General features: G+C 38.7%; 1 protein-coding gene across 1 annotated transcript in view; it reads left to right on the top strand.

The window, feature by feature from the left end:
• The window catches only part of KLHL32 (kelch like family member 32), a gene marked incomplete at both ends in the record, with an annotated part of 177,836 nt that extends 157,195 nt beyond the window's left edge, over positions 1-20,641 (top strand). The window contains 3 exons of the mRNA XM_079716580.1: positions 2,238-2,430; positions 4,105-4,199; positions 20,480-20,641. Coding sequence (XP_079572706.1) covers positions 2,238-2,430; positions 4,105-4,199; positions 20,480-20,641 — 450 coding nt within the window. The remainder of the gene's footprint in view (positions 1-2,237; positions 2,431-4,104; positions 4,200-20,479) is intronic.
• Positions 20,642-24,236: the final 3,595 nt, after the last annotated feature.

Below are 24,236 nucleotides of genomic sequence, written 5' to 3' on the forward strand. Positions count from 1 at the left end.
TTGGCTTTGGCACTCTGGGTTGGGACTAGCCATCAAATATACGTTCAGAGTGACCTCAGTCTATTTAGTATTTTTTAACAATTACTTGATTCTGAGTTTAGCGAAGGTATTTCTGTCTTTGCAAGTGTTTCCTGATGTCATTAGAGGCTATAGGTTTCAGAGACCACGTGTCCCTGGGCCGGATGTCCCAAGAGGGACCATTAATTGCAGTTGCTTAAGTTTGGTGCACACGTGGTTAAAGAGGAAGAAGGTGTTAACATTTCTCAAATGAGTTCTGTTTCATGTTTGTACACACATGCTCTTTTTAAAAATTCTGCTGGCATATTGTTTACAGTGGGTACTGGCAAACATCACATCTGCTTGCATCTTGCTCAGAATCTCAATAACTCTATCATTCAGCCCTGGTGCTTATTTCTCTTCTAGGCCTTTGTGGAGAGTCGATAATGCCTGCCATCTGCCACAGAGCACATCGCTACCTGCCAACAGGCAGGCTGGGGTGACCTCTGCTTCCCCAGCACTGATTAGTATTCACACGCTAGCTTATTAGGAATGACCCCACCAGGCCTCTCTGTTTCTTTGCCTTTTCAGCGGTTGGCGGCTCACCTGGCAGGCATGGCAGTGAAGGAAGCTAAAGATATAATCAGGGGATGCAGTCAGGCTTTGCAAACCAGATGGCATCCATAGTCCTGTGGCAGGGGACTGGACTGCTAGTGGAAACATTGATTCCTAATACTGTGATGGGTTGCCTCATTTTAGAAAGCACCTAAGGAGAGCATCATCAGTCTTGAGTTAAATCCACTCATGCATAATGTATTAAAGATATTTCTTAGGAGAATATCTGAAAGAAAGGTTTGATTGTTTTATTAAAGATACATTTAATTGGAAGGAGATTCTTAATATGACATGTTTAAAAAGGGGGGAGCAGATAAATTCAAGCCTTAAAAAACTGGACAAACCACTTTCTTTTTCTCATGTTAGTGTATCTTTGAAAGAGAAATTACAAATGAGCCAGTCGATAAGCCAATAGTGAATGGCCCAATATTTATACAAAACTTTCTTTTTTGCTTCTTCCTTTACAGCTCTGTGAACTGAAATTCTATGTATTCAAACCATCATATGATTTTTTTGGTCGAAATCCAAATTTTTCTCTGCAAAAAGAAATAATCTATGTTCTTCCTGTATGTTTAGTGTTTATGTAGAAAGAAAATGGTAAGGTTTACTTACCTGTCCATTACTTAGTTGAGATTTAAAATTAAAGTCATATTTGATTTTCATCTATTTTTACACTATATTTTAACTAGGAGCCTTATTTGACAGGAGTTGAGCAGACCTTTCTCGTTCCTGAGAGTGGTCTAGAACCAAATATTAGAGGTTTCACCATTCCCTAAAGTTATCACAGAACATTTGGTCTTCTAACAAAACAGATAACCGTGTGCCTGGAAATAACCTTTCCCAATTTGGTGAAGTTGTGAGTGTAAATATATTACAGGCTGTGAGGGGTTTGTTGCTGAATCAAATCTTAGCTCTTCCATTGACCTCCGGAGGTTCATCCTGGAAAGAACAGCAAAGTTGCCCTCATATTAACTGATGAAGGGTCCTTGGGCAGCCAATGATTATATCACAGTAACTTTTAAAAAGTGCATATTATTGGACATATGTGCCAGGCATTGTTCTAAATGCTTTAGGTGTATTAGCTCATTTAATCTTCACAACAGGCTTGTCAGATGGGTACTGTTATCTCTATTTTACAGATGAGGAAACAGGCACAGACAGGTTAAGTAAATTGCCAAGGTCACACACAGATGATAAACTCAGGCATTCTGGATCCAGAGCCTGTTTTGTTATTATTATACCACCGTACACAGTATACCTAACCATGCACTTGTACTCTTAAGTCATTTGCAGGAGTAAGTTCTCTCAATTGGGAGAAATAACCAATCATGAAAACTTCTAAATTCTCATATGTTCCCCTTACAAATTCAAAATGCAACCCAAGGAAGAGGAAATGCCTTACGTAAGTTGCAAATAGAGTTAGAACATGTGGGCTCTTCTGCACTTGTTCTCAGGCAAGAAGCCCATACCTTTCAAAGTATATAAACAACATTCAAATAGAACGTGATTGACCATCATTAGAGTCCCCACTACTAATGAGGCACTGCTGTTTTCTGCCCTGGAGGTCTCCACTTAACAGAATTCACCTGAGTTTCTTTTTTCTCTTTTTTTTTTTTTTGTCTCAGAATAAGTGGATAAGCCGCAGCCCCATGCTGCAGAGGCGGGTCTACCATTCCATGGCTGCTGTTCAAAGGAAGCTTTATGTTCTTGGAGGCAATGACCTGGACTACAATAACGACCGGGTCCTCGTGCGGCATATAGATGCCTACAACATGGACGCTGACCAGTGGACGCGTTGTAATTTTAACCTGTTGACTGGCAAGTACCTTTGATTGAGTAAATCAGGAAAAGCAGAGATTCAGGAAGTTGCGAAACTTGTTTTCTTAGATATCTGTAGTGCAGCTGTAAATATTAAGTGCATGGTGGTAGAACAACTTGGCTTTTATTACCCAGAAAGGTGTGCATTGTTTATCTCACAAAATCGGACTCAATCAGGTGGCTGAACATCTGGTTTCTCAGGGCCTGTGTTACCTTTGTGTGTGTTTGCACGTTGCCAAGAGAGACGTGTCAGGTCCATTATTGTCTATCAGTATTCACGTAGGAACATTGGTATAAGTAGGAGGAACCAGGCGCTGAAAGAGGTAATAACTCTTTACAGGAGCAATTTATTTTTTACTTCTCACTACTTTTAGTCCTCTTATTTCTTGTGAGTGCAGGAGAATGGTCTTCATTGTTTGTCAGTGTCAAATATCATTTCTGCCTGTATTCTCCTAAAGACAAAACCTTAGAGATGTTCTGTGCATGGGGGTTTGGCAGCGCTTCTGGCCACACAGACCCACCCAAGCATTACCATGGGGTAGCATTAGGTAGGGACCATACTCATCCCACAGGGGAATAAAATGAAAGCAGCGAACAGCTTACCCCTGACTTTTTTTAATGAAGTTGAAAACTTGTCCTCCCTTTTCGGCCTACGTGATTAAGATCCCTTCCAGGCTGCTGTAATAGGAAAATCGCAACTCAAACGGGTGGGCTGGACTATTGCCTCAAGACATTTTAATATGCTGAGTGGGCACTCAATGACTCACAGCTGCTGCTACGGAGGCCACAGTGGGGGGCATAACCAGTGTGAGAGGTTTAGATGCTTTGTATTGAGCTCCTGTTTTTGCAAAAATGATCTTTGAGGCCCACCTACAAGCACTTAACTCTAAGTTGCTGTAGTGGTACCGTAGCCCCTTGGTCCCTCGATCTGTGATTCTGTCTGCTATAGGATCCAGCTTATTTATTACCCAAGTCAATCCTGTGTCAGCCCATCAATAAAAAGAGACTATCTCACTCTCTGGTGGCCTCCAGGGAAGAATATGTAGTAGTGAGTTATTCTGTCTTCCTTTTTAAGTAGGGGAGGAACCTTTCATCATTTTGGCGTGTCAGTATCTAGGGACTACCCAGGCTGGTCCCAGTTCAAGGAACTTTAATATAGTCTTAAAACTGTTGTGTATGTAAAGAAAAGAAGGGTAGTAACTTTATCAATCTTTTCTGTTATTTGTCTTCATTTGGGGCACACTAGGGGCATGGCTCTGTTTTATTGGCTTCTTGCGGTTGCAGCCATTACAAATGTAAGCACTTGCTTAAAAGCATTTGTAGTACAAGAGGTGCTTTGCATTCCTAAAATATACCATATAAACTAATGGCATACAACATAGTATAAAACTTAGTTCTATGTGGATTATTGCTGTATTTAATGCTGTATTTACTAACTTGGCTGGCTATCAAGAGTTATGGCTGGATTCTGACCCAACACAGAGTCATTCTCTCAGAGTGGTTAATTCTTCCCTCTGAGAACTGGGAGACAGTGATTAGTTGAGGCAGAAATCCTGTGGAATATACAGGTGTGCCACAGAGGGAAATTGTATCCCTCAGTGGCAAAAGGGTTAATGAAGACATGCAAGGAAATGGATTTATTTTTCCTCTTTTATTCACTTCTCTTTACTTTAGGCCAAAATGAATCTGGAGTTGCTGTCCATAATGAGAGAATATATTTAGTGGGTGGATATTCCATTTGGACGAACGAGCCTCTGGCTTGCATCCAGGTGAGTGGTTGAAGTTCCTTTTGGAGTTTGTACAAGTGATTCAGTGAGGTTATTTTTGCAATGCTGCTATTGCAGGGAGAGATGTTTACAGGTAGGAAGAAGATTGAGCTTCCTTTGTGCAGCTAGTTCAGCCACTAAACTTCATCCTGCATCCTAAAGATGCTAACTAATAAATGATGGAGCCCTGTTGAAAATAAAGATGGCAATGAGCTTTGAAAATATGTTATACTGGAAATGGGGAAAGTGGAATGCTTCTTCCTTTCTTATAAACCAAAACATCTAGAAATCTTGGTAATAGTACTTTCACAGCTGCAAAACTTTACAAATGTCTCCTTTCTATACCATTTTCTTATTTTCTGTTCTGTATTACAATTCATTCAACAAATGCCACCTATGAGGGTGTTGTTCTTTCCTGGCAGAAGTGAGTAGTAGTAGTTTATGATTGGAAGCTTGTATTGCTTCCCTCTTAGAACTGTTTTTACTGTGTTCCATAGGTGTTTTTAATTTATCATGTTTTCATTTTCATTTGTCTCCAGGTAATTTTTTAATTCCTCTTTGATTTCTTCAGTGATCCACTGGTTGTTGAGTAGCATGTAGGTTAGCCTCCATGGGTTGTGTTTTTTGCAGTTTTTTCTTATAGTTACTTTTTATTCTTGTAGAGTTGTAGTCATAAAAAGATGCTTGATATGATTCCACTATTCTTAAATTTACCAAGGCTTGTTTTGTGGTCTGGCATGTGATCTATCACGGAGAATGTTCCATGTGCAACTGAAAAGAATGTGTATTCTGTTGCTTTTGGATGGAATGTCCTATATGTAGCTATTAAGTCCATCTGGCTTGATGCTTCATTTAAGGCCAGTGTTTCTTTATTGATTTTCTGTCTGGGTGATCTGTTCACTGATGTAAGTGGCATGTTAAAATACCCTACTATTATTGTGTTACTGTCGTTTTCTCCCTTTATGTCTGTTAATATTCACTTTATGTATTTAGGTGCTCCTATTTTGGGTGCATAGATATTTACAAGTGTTATATCTTCTACTTGGATTGACTTCTTGATCATTATGTAATGCCCTTCTGTGTGTCTTGTAACAGTCTTTGTTTAAATTCTATTTTATCTGATATAAGTATTGCTACACTGGCTTTCTTTTGATTTCCATTTGTATGGAAAATCTTTTTCAATTCCCTCACTTTCAGTGTATGTGTGTCTTTAGATATGAAGTGAGTCTCTTGTAGGCAGCAGATATATAGGTCTTGTTTTTGTATCCATTCAGCCACTCTGTGTCTTTTGATTGAAGCATTTAGTGCATTTACATTTAAAGTAATTATCAATATGTATGTTCCTATTGCCATTTTGTTAATTTTTGGGGGGTTGTTTTTGTAGGTCTTTCTTCCCCCTTCTTTTGTTCTCTTGTGATTTGATGACTATTTAGTGTTATGTTTGGATTCCTTTCTCTTTTTTTCTATGTACCTATTGTAGATTTTTGATTACCATGAGGTTTATATATAGCAATCTGTGTATGTGTATGTATATGTGTGTGTGTGTGTATAGTTTTAAAACGTATATATGTTGTTTTAAGTTGCTGATCTCTTAATTTCAAATGCATTTTAATAACCCTGTATTTGTATTCCCCTCATGATTACTGTTTTTGACATTATGTTTTATATCAAATTGTTTTGTGTATCCCTTAATTGCTTATTGTGGATATAAATGATTTTTTTGTGTTTTAACTTTTCTACCGGCTTTCTGTGTGGATGATTTCCTACCTTAACCGTTTGTTTACATTTACTGATGAGCTTTTTCCATTCATAATTTTCATGTTTCTAGTTGTGGCCTTTTCTTTTAAGTGAAACAGAAAAGAGAAGTTCCTTTAACGTTTCTTGTAAAGCTGGTTTGGTGGTGCTGAACTCTGCTTTTGCTTGTTTGTAAAACTTTTGACCTCTCCGTTAATTCTGAAAGAGAGCCTTGCTGGGTGGAGTATTCTTGGTTGTAGGGTTTTCCCTTTCATCACTTTAAATATATTGTGCCAATCCCTTCTGGCCTGCAGAGTTTCTGTTAAAAAGTCAGCTTATAGCCTTACGACAGTTCCCTCGTATACAACTTGTTGCTTTTCCCTTGCTGTTCTTAATATTCTATCTTTATCTTTAATTTTTGCCATTTTAATCAATGTATCTTGGTGTGTTCTTTTTTGGGTTAATCCTATATGGGACTCTGTGCTTCCTGGATTTGGGTGACTGTTTCCTTTCCCAGATTAGGGAAGTTTTCAGCTATTATGTCTTCAAATATTTTCTCAGCACCTTACTTTTTCTCTTCTCCTGGGATCCCTATAATGCAAATATTAGTGTGATTGATGGTGTCTCAGAGGTCTCTTAAATTGTCCTCATTTATTTTTATTCTTTTTTCTGTTCAGCATCAGTGATTTCCACTACTCTGTCTTCCAGCTCACTGATTCATTCCTCTGTATCATAGAGTCTGTTGATTCCTTCTAGTGTATTTTTCATTTCAGTTACTGTATTCTTCATCTCTGGTTGTTCTTTGTAGTTTCTAACTGTTAAAAACTTCTAACTACTTGCTTTGTGCATTCATCCTTCTCCTAAGTTCTTTGATCATCTTTACAATCACTACCCTGAACTCTTTCTCAGGTAGATTGCCTATCCATTTCACTTAATTCTTCTTCTGGGGTTTTATCTTGTTCCTTCATTTGGAGTATGTCCCTCTGTTGCCTCATTTTGCCTAACTTGCTTTTTAAATTTTTCTGTGTCTGGTAGGTTGGTTACAGTTCCCAGCCTTGGGTAAGTGACCTTTTGTAGGAGATGTCCTATGCATCTTGGGAGCACACACCCCTCTCATCACCAGAGCTACATGCTCTAGGTGCCCCTATATGGGCTGCATGGGTCCTTCTTTTGTGACAGGCTGACTGCTGTGGCTCACTGGAGGATGGAGTCAGGGTCCAGAAGACCTCAGGGCTGTTGCCTGCCCACTGGTGGATGAAGCCAGATCCTGGGCCTAATACTGGCCTACTGGTGGGCAGAACTGTGTTCTGGGAACTGGTTGCAGGGCCCAGGGGTCCCAGAGCTATTGTCCAATCACTGGTGGCTGTGGCTAGTTCCTAACACAGTTGGTTGCAGGGTCTGGGCTGTCCTGAAGCTTGTATTGGCCTGCTAGTGGGCAAGGCCAGGGCCCAGCCAGTGTGAGGGCAGGGTCTGGCCTGCTGGTGGAATGGCCAGTTCCACAGGCTGCAGGGCTGTGGTTGTATTGCGGCTCATGTCCACCCCTTGGTGGATAACAGTGGTCCTGAGACTAGAGAAGGCTCACCAGAGGCTGTTGCAAGGGCCCAGGGATTTCTGGGGCTGCCCCCTGTGTCCCAGCATATCTGGGTGGAGGGCCCTAGGGGCCCCATATCTAATGTCTGTGTGCTAGTTTGTAGGGCTGTGTCCTGAGCCCTCTGGTAGGCAGAGCCATGTCTGGGGAGCTCTCGGCTCAGGGAGTTTTAAGGCAGCCCTTCTGCTAATGGGTAGAGCTGTCTCTGCTCAGTCAGCTGCTTGGCCTGAGGCATCCCAGCACTGGTACCTAGTCTGTTGGGCCAGGGTAGGGCTGTGTCCCAAGGCTAATAAGGTAGAGGGAGGATTAAAAAGTGGCACTTGCCAGCACCAGTGTGTCCATGAGGTAGAATGAGCTCCCCAGAATGGCCGCCTCCCGTGTCTGTGTTCACAGGGTGAGCTGCGAGATCACTCCAAGATCAGCAGGTAGGTCTGACCAAGGCTTCTTTCAAATTACTGCTTCTGCTCTGGGACCAGGAGTGTAAGATTTCATGTGCACCCTTTAAGAGTGAAGTCTCTATTTCCTCCAGCCCTCTGGCATTCCTGAAAGTAGGCACTGCTGGCCTTCAAAGCCAAATGCTCTGGGGGCTCATCTTCCCAGTGCAGGACCCCTGGGCTGGGAAATCCAACACAGGGCTCAGACCCCTCACTCTTTTGGAAGAACCTCTGCAATTGTAATTACTCACCACTGTGGGTTGCCCACCTGGGGGTATGGGACTTGACTAAATCACAACTCCGCCCCTCTTACCCATCTCATTGTGGTACCTTCTTTATATCTTTAGTTGTAGAAGGTCTTTTCTGGTAGGTTCCAAACTTTTTCATCAATGGTGGTTCTGCAAATAGTTGTAATTTTGGTATGCCTGTGAGAGGAGGTGAGCTTAGGGTCTTTCTACTGTACCATCTTGGCCAATCTCCAGAGGCAGTACACTCTTCGACGTCAATCTTAGAAATATTATTTTTAATATATCTCTATTTCCGGGCTTCTGGAGTATCCAGGGTTGTTCCTTTGACTCTAACGTCTCCTCTTTCATTTCTAATTTATTTATTTTCTTCTTTGATTAGGAGTTTTATTATTATTTTTTTTATTGGGGTATAGTTGTTTTACAATGTTGTTAGTTTCTACTGTACAGCGAGTAGAGTTCCCTGTGCCATACAGCAGGTTCCTATTAGTTATCTATTTTATACATAGTAGTGTATATATGTCAATCCCAATCTCCCATTCCATCCCACCCCCCATCCCCAACCCCCACTTTCCCCGCTTGGTGTCCATACATTTGTTCTCTACATCTATCTCTATTTCTGTCTTGCAAACTGGTTCATCTGTGCCATTTTTCTAGATTCCACATATATACATTAATATACGATAGTTGTTTTTCTCTTTCTGACTTAACTTCTAATTTATTTGAGTCCTCTCTTTTTTCCTTGGGAAGTCTAGCTACAGGTTTACCTATTTTGTTTATCTTTTAAAAGTGGCTTTAAGTTTTACTGACCTTTTCTATTGTCTTTTTATAGTTTCTATTTCATTTATTTCCACTCTGATCTTTGTTGTTTCCTTCCTCTACTAACTTTTGGGCTTAGTTTGTTCTTCTTTATCTAGTTCCTAGTGTAAAGTTAGGTTATTTATTTGAACTTTTTTTCTTAATGTTATTTGAACTTTTTTTCTTAATGTAGGTACCTCTATGATCTTCTGTCTTACCACAGCTTTTGCTGCATCCCATAAGTTTTAGTATGTTACATTTTCATTTGCTTCAAGGCATTTTCTGATTCTTCTTTTGATTTCTTCTTTGACCCATTGTTCAGTAACATGTTATTTAATCCTCACATATTTGTGAATTTTCCAGTTTTCTTCTTCTGATTCCTAATTTCATACCACTGTGGTTGGAAAGGATGTGTGATATGATTTCAATCTTAATAAATTTAAGACTTGTTTTGTGGCCTAACATATATCCTGGGGAGTGTTCCAGAATATATTTTCCTCAAGTGTACATGAGACATTTACAAAAACCAGTCATGTACTAGGGTTAAGGCTAAGAAGATTTAAAAATTAAGTATTATGTATGTAGACTATAATCTCTAACTACGATGCAATTAAGTTAGAACTTAAAAAGTTAAATAAACTCCTACTTTGCTAAATAATTCATGGGTTAAAGAAGTCCTCATGGAAGTTTAAAAAATACCCAGAACTTAAGGATAATAAAAACAATACATAGCAAAGCATGTGGGATACATATAGCATAATAAGTTAGAACATGAACAAAAAAACCCCTCAAAGTAGAGAGAATAATAACGATGAAAATAATGAAGTAGGAAACAAAAATACAGTAGAAAAAATTATCAAAGGCACAAATTAGTTCTTTGAAAAATCTTGAAACTCTTTATGGGAGTCTTTAGTTAACTGAAGTCTACCTTGTACTAGAGTTTGGTCCTATCTTTCAGATAAAAACAAACAAGCAAACTATTTTCTTTCAAGGAGGGCTTCCAGTCTTTCATCTGTGCATGAATTTGTCAGTCATCACTGTCTTTGGGGTTTCTTTTTATTTTGTTCTTTTAAAAATTGTAGAACATTGAACTGAGCAACAGGCAGTGATCTGTAATGCTGGGACCCTGGTTTTTAAGTGGTTTAGGACCCTTCATTTGACTGCTTACTCAATAGAAGCAAGTTTGGGTTTATTAAAAAGATGCAAATTTTAAAGATACTTATGGGTATATTTCTACTAATTGTAATGTTCAATTAGATGAAGGAATAGAAATCAAGATGGAATGGTCACTAATCATATACACTAATTAACGTCTCATGACTTCTGGTTGTTCCCAAACAAATCTGTCCTCAAAAGATGAAGAGGTGAGGTACATGTGTATATCTTAAACCACTAAGGATATCTAGAGTAGCCTCAGAACTACGGTGATTCTAAAAAAGATGTGATTCTTAAATGTTTTAATCAATGCCTGTGTTAGTGGAATAAATTTCATGTCTGAGACTGGACAGTAAAATATTCTACTATATTTGCTTTTTTAAAAAATTAGTATTATGAACAGTTCTGTGTTCAGTAGTCATTTTGAAGTACCAAATCAATCAGTAATTTTGCAAATGCTGTGTTTATTCCCTTGGCTGGCACAGTAGTCTCACAAAGCACAGATAAATTTGAAAAAGGCTTTTAAGAGCCTTTATTGTTTATAGATAATAAGTTAATATAAGCATATGGATTGTCACTTAAAAGAGATGCTTGGAATGAAACTCTTCATGGATAAGAGACTTTCATTTTAGTTATTCACAACTGGTTATGGGTTACATTACCATTCATTCTAAACTATGGTTGCACAATCTCAAATACTTGTTTTTTTGGTGACTACAGAACTATTTATGTTGGTTCACTAAAAGTAAATATGTTGATGGTTGGAGAGACTAGCTATGTGTTCAAAAGCAAGCCATTTCTCTACTACTTGCTGGAAGAATATCCAACAGAAGAAAGATGAGAGACTGGAATAGTGTTGATGAGAAGATATTGATTAGACAGTAGAAATTCCTGAGTACCTATCAGCAGGATGAAAATTACAGGAAAGAGAGGAGACAAGATGGTGGAGTAGAAGGATGGGAGCTCACCTCTTTTTACGGAAACACCAAAATTACAAGTAACCGCTGAACAACCACTGACAAAAAAACACTGCAACCTACCTAAAAAGTTATCCTACATCCAAAGACAAAGAAGGATACACAACTAGATTGTAGGTGGGACATAACTGCGATAAAATCCAATCCCATATATGCCGGGTGTAAAATAATTATGCCACAGAAGTTCTCCTACAGGAGTGAAAGTTCTGAGTCCCACCTCAGGCCTCCCCAGCCTGGGGGTCTGGCAATAGAAGGAGGAGGCCCCAGAAAATGTGGCTTTGAAGGCCAGCAGGGTTTGACCACAGGGATTCCACAGGACTGGGGGAAACAGAAACTCCACTCTTGGAGGGCGCACACAGGGTCTTGTGCATGTCAGGACTCAGGGAAAAAGTGATGACCTTATGAGAGACTGGGGCAGACTTACCTGCTAGTATTATATTGGAGAATCTCCTGCAGAGGCAGGGGGCGGCTGACTCACTGCAGGTACAAGGACACTGGCGGTGGTAGTCTGGGGTGTACTCATTGCCGTGAGCCCTCTTGGAGGCCTCCATTTTCTCACCAAGACCTGGCCCCAACCAACAGTCTGTAGTTCCAATGCTGGGATGTCTCAGGCCAAACAACCAACAGGGCAGGAAAACAGACCCACACATCAGCAGACAGGTGCTTAAAGTCTTCCTGAATAAACAGGTAGCTGATAAACACACCCCCTGACATGGTCCATCTAGAAGGAATCAATAACAGAATAACTGAGGAAGAAGAATGGATAAGTGAGCTGGAAGACAGAATGGTGGAAATCACTGCTACAGAACAGAATAAAGAAAATAAGAATGAAAAGAAATGAGGACAGTCTAAGAGACCTCTGGGACAACATTAAATGCACCAACGTTCACATTATAGGGGTCCCAGAAGGAGAAGAGGGAAAGAAAGGGCCTGAGAAAATATTTGAAGAGATAATAGCTGACAACTTCCCTAACATGGGGCAGGAAACAGTCACCCAAGCCTAGGACGTGCAGAGAGTCCCAGGCAGGATAAACCCAAGGATGAACACACTGAGACACATAGTAATAAAACTGACAAAAATTGAAGACAAAGAGAAAATATTAAAAGCAACAAGGGAAAAAGCAATGGAAAACATACACGGGAACTCCCACAAGGTTATCAGCTGATTTCTGCAGAAACTCTACAGGCCAGAAGGAGTGGCACCATATATTTAAAGTGATGAAAGGGAAGAACCTACAACCAAGAATACTCTAACCAGCAAAGCTCGCATTCAGATTAGACAGAGAAATCAAAAGCTTTACAGAGAAGCAAAAGCTAAGAGAATTCAGCACCACCAGACCAGCTTTGTAACCAATGCTAAAGGAAATTCTCTAGGTGGAAGAGAAAAGGCCAAAACTAGAAACAAGAAAATTACAAGTGGGAAAGCTCACTGGTAAAGGCAAACATACATTAAAGGTAGGAAATCATCTGCACACAAATACGATATCAAAACCAGCAACTGTGAGAAGAGGAGAGCACAAAACAGGATATTGGATATCCATTTGAAATTAAAAGACCAGCAACTTAAAACAATCTTGTTTATATATAGATGGCTATATCAAAACCTCATGGTAACTGCCAGCCGAAAATCTACAATACATACAGACACAAAAAGGAATCCAAACAAAACCCTGAAGTTAGTCATCAAATCACAAGAGGACAAAAGAAGAAGGGAAGAAAAAATACCTACAAAAACAAATCCAAAACAATTTAAAAAATGGCGGTAAGAACATACGTATTGTACAGGGTTCAAGATGGCGGAGTAGAAGGATGTGCTCTCACTCCCTCTTGCAAGAGCACCGGAATCACAACTAACTGCTGAACAATCATTGATAGGAAGACACTGGAACTCACCAAAACAGATACCCCACATCCAAAGACAAAGGGGAAGCCACAATGAGACTGTAGGAGGGGCGCAATCACAATAAAATCAAATCCCATAACTGCTGGGTGGGTGACTCACAAACTGGAGAACACTTATACCACAGAAGTCCACCCACTGGAGTGAAGGTCCTGAGTCCCAGGTCATGCTTCCCAACCTGGGTGTCCCGCAACGGGAGGAGGAATTGCTAGAGAATCAGACTTTGAAGTGTAGCGGGATTTGATTGCAGGACTTCGACAGGACTGTGGGAAACAAAGCCACTCTTGGAGGGCACACACAAAGCAGTGTGTGCATAGGGACCCAGGGGAAACAGCAGTGACCCCACAGGAGACTGAACCAGACCTACCTGCTAGTGTTGGAGGGTATCCTGCAGAGGCGAGGGGTGGCTGTGTCTCACCATAAGGACAGGGACACTGGCAGCAGAAGTTCTTGAAGTACTCCTTGGCATGAGCACTCCCAGATTCCACCATTAGTCCCACCAAAGATCTGGGTAGTCTTCAGTGCTGGGTCACCTCAGGCCAAACAACCAGGAAGGACGGAAGCCAGTCCCACCCATCAGCAGACAAGCGGATTAAAGTTTTACTGAACTCTGCCCACCAGAGCAACAGCCAGCTCTACCCACCGACAGTCCCACCCATCAGCAGACAAGCGGATTAAAGTTTTACTGAGCTCTGCCCAACAGAGCAACAGCTAGCTCTACCCACCACCAGTCCCTCCCATCAGGAAGCTTGCACAAGCCTCTTAGATAGCCTCATCCACCAGAGGGCAGACAGCAGAAGCAAGACGAACTACAATTCTGCAGCCTGGGGAAGGAAAACCATATTCACAGAAAGATAGACAAAAAGAAAAGGCAGAGGGCTATGTAACCAGATAAAGGAACAAGATAAAACCCCAGAAAAACAACTAAATAAAGTGGAGATAGGCAACCTTCCAGAAAAAGAATTCAGAATAATGATAGTGAAGATGATCCAGAACCTCGGAAGAAGAATGGAGGCAAAGATCAAGAAGATGCAAGAAATGCTTAACAAAGACCTAGAAGAATTAAAGAACAAACAAACAGAGATGAACAATACAATAACTAAAATGAAAAACACACTAGAAGGAATCAATAGCAGAATAACTGAGGCAGAAGAACGGATAAATGACCTGGAAGACACAATGGTAGAATTCACTGCTGTGGAACAGAATAAAGAAAAAAGAATGAAAAGAAATGAAGACAGCCTAAGAGACCTCTGGGACAATATTAAATGCACCAAAATTTGCATTATAGGGTTCCCAGAAGGAGAAGATAGAGAGAAAGGACCAGAGAAAATATTTGAAGAGATTATAGTTGAAAACTTCCCTAATATGGGAAAGGAAATAGCCACCCAAGTCCAGGAAGCACAGAGAGTCCCATACAGGATAAGCCCAAGGAGAAACACACCAAGACACATAGTAATCAAATGGCAAAAGTAAAAGACAAAGAAAAAAATTATTGAAAGCAGCAAGGGAAAAACGACAAATAACATACAAGGGAACTCCCATAAGGTTAACAGCTGATTTCTCAGCAGAAACTCTACAAGCCAGAAGGGAGTGGCAGAATCCAACAACACATTAAAAGCACCATACACCATGATCAAGTGGGATTTATCCCAGGGATGCAAGGATTTTTCAATATATGCAAATCAATCAATGTGATACACCATTTTAACAAACTGAAGAATAAAAACCATATGATCATCTCAATAGATGCAGAAAAAGCTTTTGATAAAATTCAACACCCATTTATAATAAAAACTCTCCAGAAAGTGGGCATAGAGGGACCCTACCTCAACATAATAAAGGCCATATATGACAAACCCACAGCAAACATCATTCTCAATGGTGAAAAACTGAAACCATTTCCTCTAAGATCAGGAACAAGACAAGGATGCCCACTCTCACCACTATTATTCAGCATAGTTTTGGAAATCCTAGCCATGGCATTCAGAGAAGAAAAATAAATAAAAGGAATCCAAATTGGAAAAGAAGTAAAACTGTCACTGTTTGCAGATGACATGATATTATACATAGAAAATCTAAAGATGCTACCAGGAAACTACAAGAGCTCATCAATGAAATGTGTAAAGTTGCAGGATACAAAATTAATACACAGAAATTGCTTGCATTCCTATACACTAACAATGAAAGATCAGAAAGAGAAATTAAAAAACAATCCATTTACCATAGCATCAAAAAGAATAAAATACCTAGGAATAACCTACCTAAGGAGGCAATAGACCTGCACTATAAAAACTATAAGATGCTGATAAAAGAAATCAAAGATAACACAGATGGAAAGATATACCATGTTCTTGGATTGGAACAATCAATACTGTCAAAATGACTGTACTACCCAAGGCAATCTACAGATTCAATGCAATCCCTATCAAATTACCAATGGTATTTTTCACAGAACTAGAACAAAAAATCTTAAAATTTGAGTGGAGACACAAAAGACCCCAAATAGCCAAAGCGATCTTGAGAAAGAAAAATGGAGCTGGAGGAATCAGGCTCCCTGACTTCAGACTGTACTACAAAGCTACAGTTCAAAACAGTATGGTAGTGGCACAAAAAGAAATATAGATCCATGGAACAGGATAAAAAGCCCAAAAATAAACCCACAAACCTATGGTCAATTAATATATGATAAAGGTGGCAAGAATGTACAATGGAGAAAGGACATTCTCTTCAATAAATGGTGCTGGGAAAACTGGACAGCTACATGCAAAAAAAATGAAATTAGAATATTCTTTAACACCATACACACAAATAAACTCAAAACGGATTAAAGACCTAAATATAAGACTCAAGACTATAAAACTCTTAGAGGAAAACATAGGCAGAACACTCTTTTACATAAATCACTGCAATAGTTTTTTTGATCTGTCTCCTAGAGTAATGGAAATAAACACAAACAAATGGAACCTAGTTAAACTCAAAAGCTTTGCACAGCAAAGGAAACCATAAACAAAATGAAAAGACAACCCATAGAATGGGAGAAAATATTTGCAAATGATGTGGCCAACAAGGGGTTAATCTCCAAAAATTTCAAACAGCTCATGTAGCTCAATATCAAAAAACAAACAACCCAATCAAAAAATGGGCAGAAGGGGCTTCCCTGGTGGCACAGTGGTTGAGAGTCCGCCTGCCGATGCAGGGGACACGGGTTTGTGCCCTGGTCCGGGAAGATCCCACATGCTGCAGAGCGGCTGGGCCCAGTGAGCCATGGCTGCTGAGCCTGCGCGTCTGGAGCCTGTGCTCCGCAACGGGAGAGGCCACAACAGCGAGAGGCCCGCGTACTGCAAAAAAAAAAAAAAAAAAAAAAAAAAATGGACAGAAGACCTAAATAGACATTTCTCCAAACAAGACATACAGATGGCCAAGAGGCACATGAAAAGATGCTTAACATTGCGAATTATTAGAGAAATGTAAGTCAAAACTACACTGAGATATCACCTTCCACCAGTCAGAATGGCCATCATCAAAAAATCTAGAAACAATAAATGCTGGAGAGGGTGTGGAGAAAAGGGAACCCTCCTACAACGTTGGTGGGAATGTAAATTGATACAGCCACTATGGAGAACAGTATGGAGGCTCCTTAAAAAACTAAAAATAGAGCTGCCGTGTGATCCGGCAATCCCACTCCTGGGCATAAATCTGGAGAAAAACATGGTTCGAAGGGATACATGCCCCCATTGTTCACTGCAGCACTGTTTATGATAGCCAAGACATGGAAGCAACCTAAATGTTCATTGACAGTTGAATGGATAAAGATGTGGTACATATATACAATGGAATATTACTCAGCCATTAAAAAGAATGAAATAATGCCATTTGCAGCAACATGAATGGACCTGGAGACTATCATATTAAGTGAAGTAAGTGAGACAGAGAAAGAGAAATGTCATATATCGCTTATATGTGGAATCTAAAAAAAAAATGATACAAATGAACTTATTTACAAAACAAAAACAGACTAACAGACAGAGTACAAACTTATGGTCACCAGGGATGAAGGGTCGGGGGAGGGATAGATTGGGAGTTTAGGACTGACATGTCCACATTGCTATATTTAAAATAGATAACCAACAAGGACCTACTGTAATGCACAGGGAACTTTGCTCAAGTCTGTAAGAACCTAAATGAGAAAAGAATTTGATAAATAATAGATACATGTATATGTATAACTGAATCACTTTGCTGTACACCTGACACTAACACATTGTTAATCAACTATAACTCCAATATAAAATAAAAATTAAAAAAATATTTTAAGCTCCAAAGCATTGAATAAATTCTGAGATGTGATTTGTGAGGAAAAAAAAAAAAAAAAGAAAGAAAATTACAGGTCAGAGTGGTGGAGAAAATAGTATAGATGTTAAAAATATCAAAGTTTACATTTTTCATAAGTCACAAATTTATAGTATTCTTGGATTCTAAGTGCACTGCTGGCTAAGATTAATGAAGGTCACACTTAAATAGTTCACAGATTGGTCTGTTAACATCCAGAAGGACTAAAGTAATTTTCTTTGGTCGTGAAAATACCAGCCAATAACCTCTCTCATTAGACTGACCCTTCTGGATTCTAATGAAAGCTTATTTAACTGTCATTTGTAGGATTCAGCCACAAGCCTGTCAAATGTTGAGAAAGCATACTGTTCTATATTTTTCTACTACTTGATTTAGCACAGACTATTTGATCCATTTCAAGGGCAACCCAAATAAGAGAAAGGCTGAGGTGCTCTTAAATTAATACTTGTTTAAAGATGGAGATTTGGACTTGTTAGTAATACTGACCCATGTAAAGTATTAAAAAATAGATTCCTGAGGAAAGTCAGGTGCTCTTCTTTATTCAGTGGGTGTGTAAGCAAACGTCTGGCACAGAGGTTGACTCTAATCTGGACGCTGTGGATGACGAGCAGCAGGTAAAGGAACAGCTGCCCAAGTGTGCCAGTGATTAGTCTGTGTTGCCAGATCACCTCCACTGCTCTTCATTTATGATTACTTCTTTTTGGCTGGAGGATATGCTGCCAAGCTGGCACCTCCTTCTCCCAAATGCCTTCTTTCTGCCAGTTTACAGGGGAGTGTTTTGGAGAAAAACTGCCAACACTTCCTTTCCTATCTTACAGATTAAATAAATTACATCTGCTTAACACACACAGCCTCTGTTGGCCCAGGGAACCAGACAAGCTGTTTGGACAGTGACCTCAACTGATATTTTGTGTTCTAGAAATGTATTCAGTTGAGGAGGGGATATCACGAATGGCATGAAAACCTTGCTCTTTCTTGGGTTGCAACCTTGAGCCCAAGTACTGGCTCCACCACCACTTACTAGCTGTGTGATCCTGAGCAAGTCATCGAACATTCTTTGTATCTCAATTTTCTTCTCTGTAACCTGCACAATAATCTTACTTGAGGTAAATATTGAAAGACCTCTACTTCCTTATTTAATCAAATACTAGTCAAAATCCCATTGTAATTTTCCTTTTTCTCAAAGGGTGGGGGAATAATACTTGTCAAATTGATCTTGAAGTTTCTCCAGGAAAGGAAAAATACAAGAAGAACCAAGAAATGCTTGAAAATGAATGGGGGAGACATGCCCTACCCAGTCAAAATAACTAAATGTGGTACTGTGGGAAGGTACATAAATCAATGAAAGAGAGAACAAAGACAAATTTATATGTTGCATATACTAGAGCTATTTAAAATTAATAGTGACGGCATATTGTTCAATAAATGGGATGGGACAGCTAAATGTCCATTTGGGAAAAAAAGCTACAAGGTTTGATATTTTATTCTAGGCTTTAGTGATTTCCTCCTTTATGAGCTTGGATCCCCAAATCTCAAGGGCTTCTTTCATCTAAAATAATGCATTATTACATTAAAGGCTTAAGAATTATCCACTCAGAGCAGGACTTCCCTGGTGGCTCAGTGGTTAAGAATCCACCTGCCAATGCAGGGGACACAGGTTTGTTCCCACATGCTGTGGAGCAACTAAGCCCATGCACCACAACTACGGAGCCTGTGCTCTAGAGCCCGTGAGCCACAACTACTGAGCCCGCATGCCACAACTACTAAGCCTGCATGCCACAACTACTGAAGCCCACACGCCTAGAGCCCATGCTCCGCAACAAACAAGATAAGCCACCACAATGAGAAGCCCCCGCTTGCCGTAACTAGAGGAAGCCTGCGTGCAGCAACAAAGACCCAACACAGCCATAAATAAATAAATAAATAAATAAACAAACAAATAAATACATTAATTAAAAAAAGATTTATCTACTTAGGTGACAGATGAAGACATGAGAGTGGACAAGATCATTGAAGAAGAGTATCAAGGGGTTTGTGGTTGGAATATTGGGGCATACCTACATTTAGGATGGGGATGGAAGAAGTGGACCAAAGGTGGCCTGTGTCAATGACCAACTTATTTTTTTAAGGTCACAGAATCCAAGGGCGGAAAGGTTTTAAACAAAGGTAGCTCGGTCGATGCTCTGTGGTGACCTAGATGGGTGGGATGCAGGGGGAGGGAGGTCCAAGAGGGAGGGAATATATGTATACATACAGCTCATTCGCCTCGGTGTACAGCAGGAACTAACACAACATTGTAAAGCAATTATACTCCAATAAAAAATTAATTAAAAAAATGAAGGTTGAGGAAGGTCATATGAAAAGAGGTTAAGATGATTGAAGGCTGGAAGGAACATTATGGGTTAGACACGTAGGACATGACCAGCTTTCCTCAAGAAAGAATTTTCCTAGTAGTAAGATTAAACCAGAATCAGTGAGGTGACAGCAGGCACACACTAACAAAGGATTCTTTCCATATATGGAAAGAGGTGGAACTCCAGCTTAATGGGGAAATAACTGGGGAAGAATTTCCAGAAGCAACTGAACTGATTTTTTTGAACCTGCTACTAAGCTATAATACTCTATGTGCTAGACACTGAGCTGTATGTCACCAATTTCCAGAGCAAAGCTGCAAGGTCAATGTTGTTTTCACTTTACAGGTGAGGATTTGTAAGCCAGCATACAAACAACACGTACTAACTAGTTTGGGCTAGTTACTTAAGCAGTCTAAGGCAGTTTTATTAAAGGAGGATAATGCTACCTACAGCTTGACACTGTTCTGAAGATTAAATTATTAAATTATATATCTATGTATATACAAACATAACATACATATCTATGCATGTACACACGTGTACAAACACAAACAGAGATGTGTAGAATAGCACTTTGCAGGAACTTAATACATATTCTTGGTACCATACTTGAGAAAAACAGCAATGCGTAAGGTATAGTCATGGTGGCATAACTGAATTTAACTGCAGGCTTTCTTTTATGTGTACCCAGCTTTATTTTGAACAACCACCTTTAACGTACAGGTTTCTCCTCTTCTTTTGTTAGGTATTGGATGTGAGTAGAGAAGGCAAAGAAGAAGTATTCTACGGGCCTACACTTCCTTTTGCTTCCAATGGAATAGCGGCATGCTTCCTCCCAGCTCCGTATTTCACATGCCCTAACCTTCAAACTCTTCAAGTGCCTCATCACAGGATTGGCACCATCTGAAAAGCCAGTGCTCTCTTAACAACCATCATGAACATGAGGAAGAAAAAGGCCTGACTTTTGGATACTGGGCATGAAAATACTCAGTGCTCAATGCTTCCTTGTTTTGTTTTCTAGATCTTCTATTCAGATAAACATTAGCAAAAAATGAACAGTTTTCTAAAATACACATTATTGAAAACGCTTGTCACGCTTCTCAGTGTGTGTCAGTATACAGTACAACATGTATGACTTTTATGGTGGTGTAGCTTAGTGCTAACTTAATGGTCCATGGATCTTTTAAGCATCTTTGTACACATTGTCTAATCAATGCTGTCCTGGACAGGACATTACCCTCTTAGTAAGGCAGTTTATTTCACAAGTACTGCCATCAATGATCTTTAAAAAAAAATTGTCAGTACTTTATCTCTTTACTACTTAAGCCTGGGATTGTAATTTTTCTTTTAAAAATTTAACATTATACAGCCCTGCTGTATAAGTAGAGACTCATCATTATGACATCGTAAATTTTTAAATGCCATATTTTATTCAAGGTAATAAAAATAATAGAAGTTCACCGGAACAGCAGATGGAATACCCAGACTTTTCACCTTGGTTGCTCTGTTACCTTGGGCCAGGAGCTTAACTTTACATTGCTTCAGTTTTCTCACTTTTTAAGGAGGGCAATTATTGATTTCCATATTAATTCAGAAGAATGTTTTAAGAATTAGGCAAATGCTCTGAAGTACTTTGCCTAAGGAAAAAAAAATGTCACTCAAATTACAAGGTATTTTACTGTTTTAGAACCTTGTAACTGAAAAAAATTATTTTTGAAGTTTAAAAATTACTAGATAGAACTTGGAACACAAGCTATAAGATAAATGATTCTGAAAAGCATGTGAAAGAGACATGCTAATTATGAAAAAGGGAGTTTACTAAAGCCAAAGATTCCTAAACTTGTACAAACACTTGCCTCAAATAATAAGTCTCTCAAACATTTCATCTAAGCTCATTTAGTGAAAAATGACATTTTAAAGCTCAGAAAAAATTAGTTGTACTAATTTCGGTACCATAAAGTGCTCTGACATAAATTTGAACCTAGTATCAGTAGTTCTAATAAAAGTTTTTCCACTTTGTTAAAGGTTATGTCAATCTTGAGCACTTGTGGGATTCTTCTCTACCACCAATACATATTTTATTACTACCATTTTTAATAATACATGAGAATTTTTTGAGGCTAGGTTTTTGGATTTGCTTTGTCTATAACAAAAAATAAAAAATAAAACAAATCAATAATCGTATTTGAACATAAATTCAACAAGTATAACATGAGTTTTTCCCCTTTCCTTAATCTTGTTAGGATAAGTCACCTTTATTAAAAGGAAGATTTTACTTTTTATCCTTAGTTTAATCTTCCAGCAATCTTTGTCTTAATGGGAAATTGTCACTTTATTCATGTAACCACTTTTAGTAATCAGAAGTGAATAAAAAAATATTTTTATTCCTAAATATAGAATTCACTAACCTTATATAAGATAACCTAAAACATTAATTAAAAAATATATGTATAAATAAAACTTTTGGCTATTTAGATTAAAGCTGGGAGGGGAGACTAGGGGTAAGAAAAAAATGGTACATTTTTAAAAGAACAGATTTTGTTTACAAAAACAAAAAGCCTTAAGAGTATTTGTACAGTTCTGAAAAGTGAAAATTGACATTTAGAAGGAAAACAGAGAATCTCTTTAAAAGGTATAAACCATCTAAATTAAATTTTTAAAATTCCTTACCATGTCAGGAAAATGGACTCCAGCGTTTCAGAAATCTTTTCAACAAGAACCTAAACAAGAATTTCAGATTTACTAAAATTTCTACTTGACACACAGATTTTCCATCCAGCAGTTTTACCTTATAAAACAATCTATTTTTAATCCCAGACTCTCTACCCAATTAATGAAAGGGAAGGTCTAAAAGTGAACTTGCTTGAATGATAAACGGAAAGGCAGCCTGAGATTATTCTAATTTCTGTGTACACTTCTAACTATTCATTTAAAACAAACGAGTATATATTATCAAACCTCTCCTCAGTGAACTTTAATGTATTATTCAGTAATATTACAGAATTGAAGTCAGAATTTTTAAAAGTTTTACATAGTTTTCAGAAACACGTATAGACAAAGAACAGCATCCAAAGTACAGCACCCCTCCCCTAAAAAGAAAAAACTCAGATCGCTTATAATTTGATCCTTCCCTCAAATTACTGATCATAAGAGCTAATAAGAAAAATTCTAGAAAACAATGTTTGGTCATATAAACCAAAGCCCATTGAAATTATTCAAATATATGTTCTCCATTTAAGTGAACTATCCTACAGTAATTCATCTTCCATTTTTACTCTTCAAAGTTAAAGACCATATTGTATTTATATTTAAATTATTAATTTGAATTTCCAAAAGACTACGAAGCTTCCAACAGTTTAAACATCATTTCAAGATTTTACTTTAAAAAAGAAAAAGCAGTAACACAGATATTAGCAGTGTTCTTACTCTAGGAGGAAAGGCCAGAAAAGACATGAATCTCTAAAATAAAATAATATGTATGTAAAATGCAATAAAATTCCTTAGATCTTTAAGAACAAAATGCCAATTGATTATTTTTAGGGTGTTTTTCATACTTTTTCTCTTCTCAGTTTAACCACATGTATACTGTATACCCTTCAGCCATTACAAGAGCTGAAAAATTAACTTTTCTTTGTTTTAGCAGAGTATAAAAGCAACAGGAGGGGCTTCCCTGGTGGCGCAGTGGTTGAGAGTCCGCCTGCCGATGCAGGGGACACGGGTTCGTGCCCCGGTCTGGGAGGATCCCACATGCCGCGGAGCGGCTTGGCCCATGAGCCATGGCCATTGAGCCTGCGTGTCCGGAGCCTGTGCTCCGCAACGGGAGAGGCCACAACAGTGAGAGGCCCACATACCGCAAAAAAAAAAAAAAAAAAAAAAAAAAAAAGCAACAGGAATAATAAGATAAAAATTATTCCTCTAGGTAACACGGTTCATTTTTATTTTGGTTTTCAAAGAGTCAATCTGTCATAAAGAGGCAGTTGAATAATCACAGGTGCAATGTAAGTTGAATATATACATTTTTAATTATATCTCATTACTATATACACAAATAATTTAAAGCATGCATATGCCCAGAATTTTTCTAAAAGCACAATCCATAAATGCAATGAACTGGATAACTATCAGCAAACCAAAAACTGCAAACCAAAAACTTCAATAAGCAGAAGTTGTTAAGTTCATTTGGTACTGATTTTGGTAATCTTACCAAACATAGTTTATCACAGAATCAAAATATAAATCTCACATCTTATTAAACATGTGAAAGAATACGCTATTTTGCTAGCTTCCCAAACCAACTGTTTTAAGCAAACAAAGCACGTTATTTATACTAGCATACTCTATACTTGACTGACAAGGCAATATTTTTAACCCTAGGAGGAGTAGGCAGGAGATCAGTTTTTGGAAAATGTAAGGTTTATGTAAAAAAGTCTGGAGATCAGTTTTTGGAAAATGTAAGGTTTATGTAAGAAGTCTATCAGTCAAAAAGCAGTGGTTTAGTACAG

The sequence above is a fragment of the Hyperoodon ampullatus genome, assembly GCF_949752795.1.
Source record: "Hyperoodon ampullatus genome assembly, chromosome: 12".
Classification (NCBI taxonomy): domain Eukaryota; kingdom Metazoa; phylum Chordata; class Mammalia; order Artiodactyla; family Ziphiidae; genus Hyperoodon; species Hyperoodon ampullatus.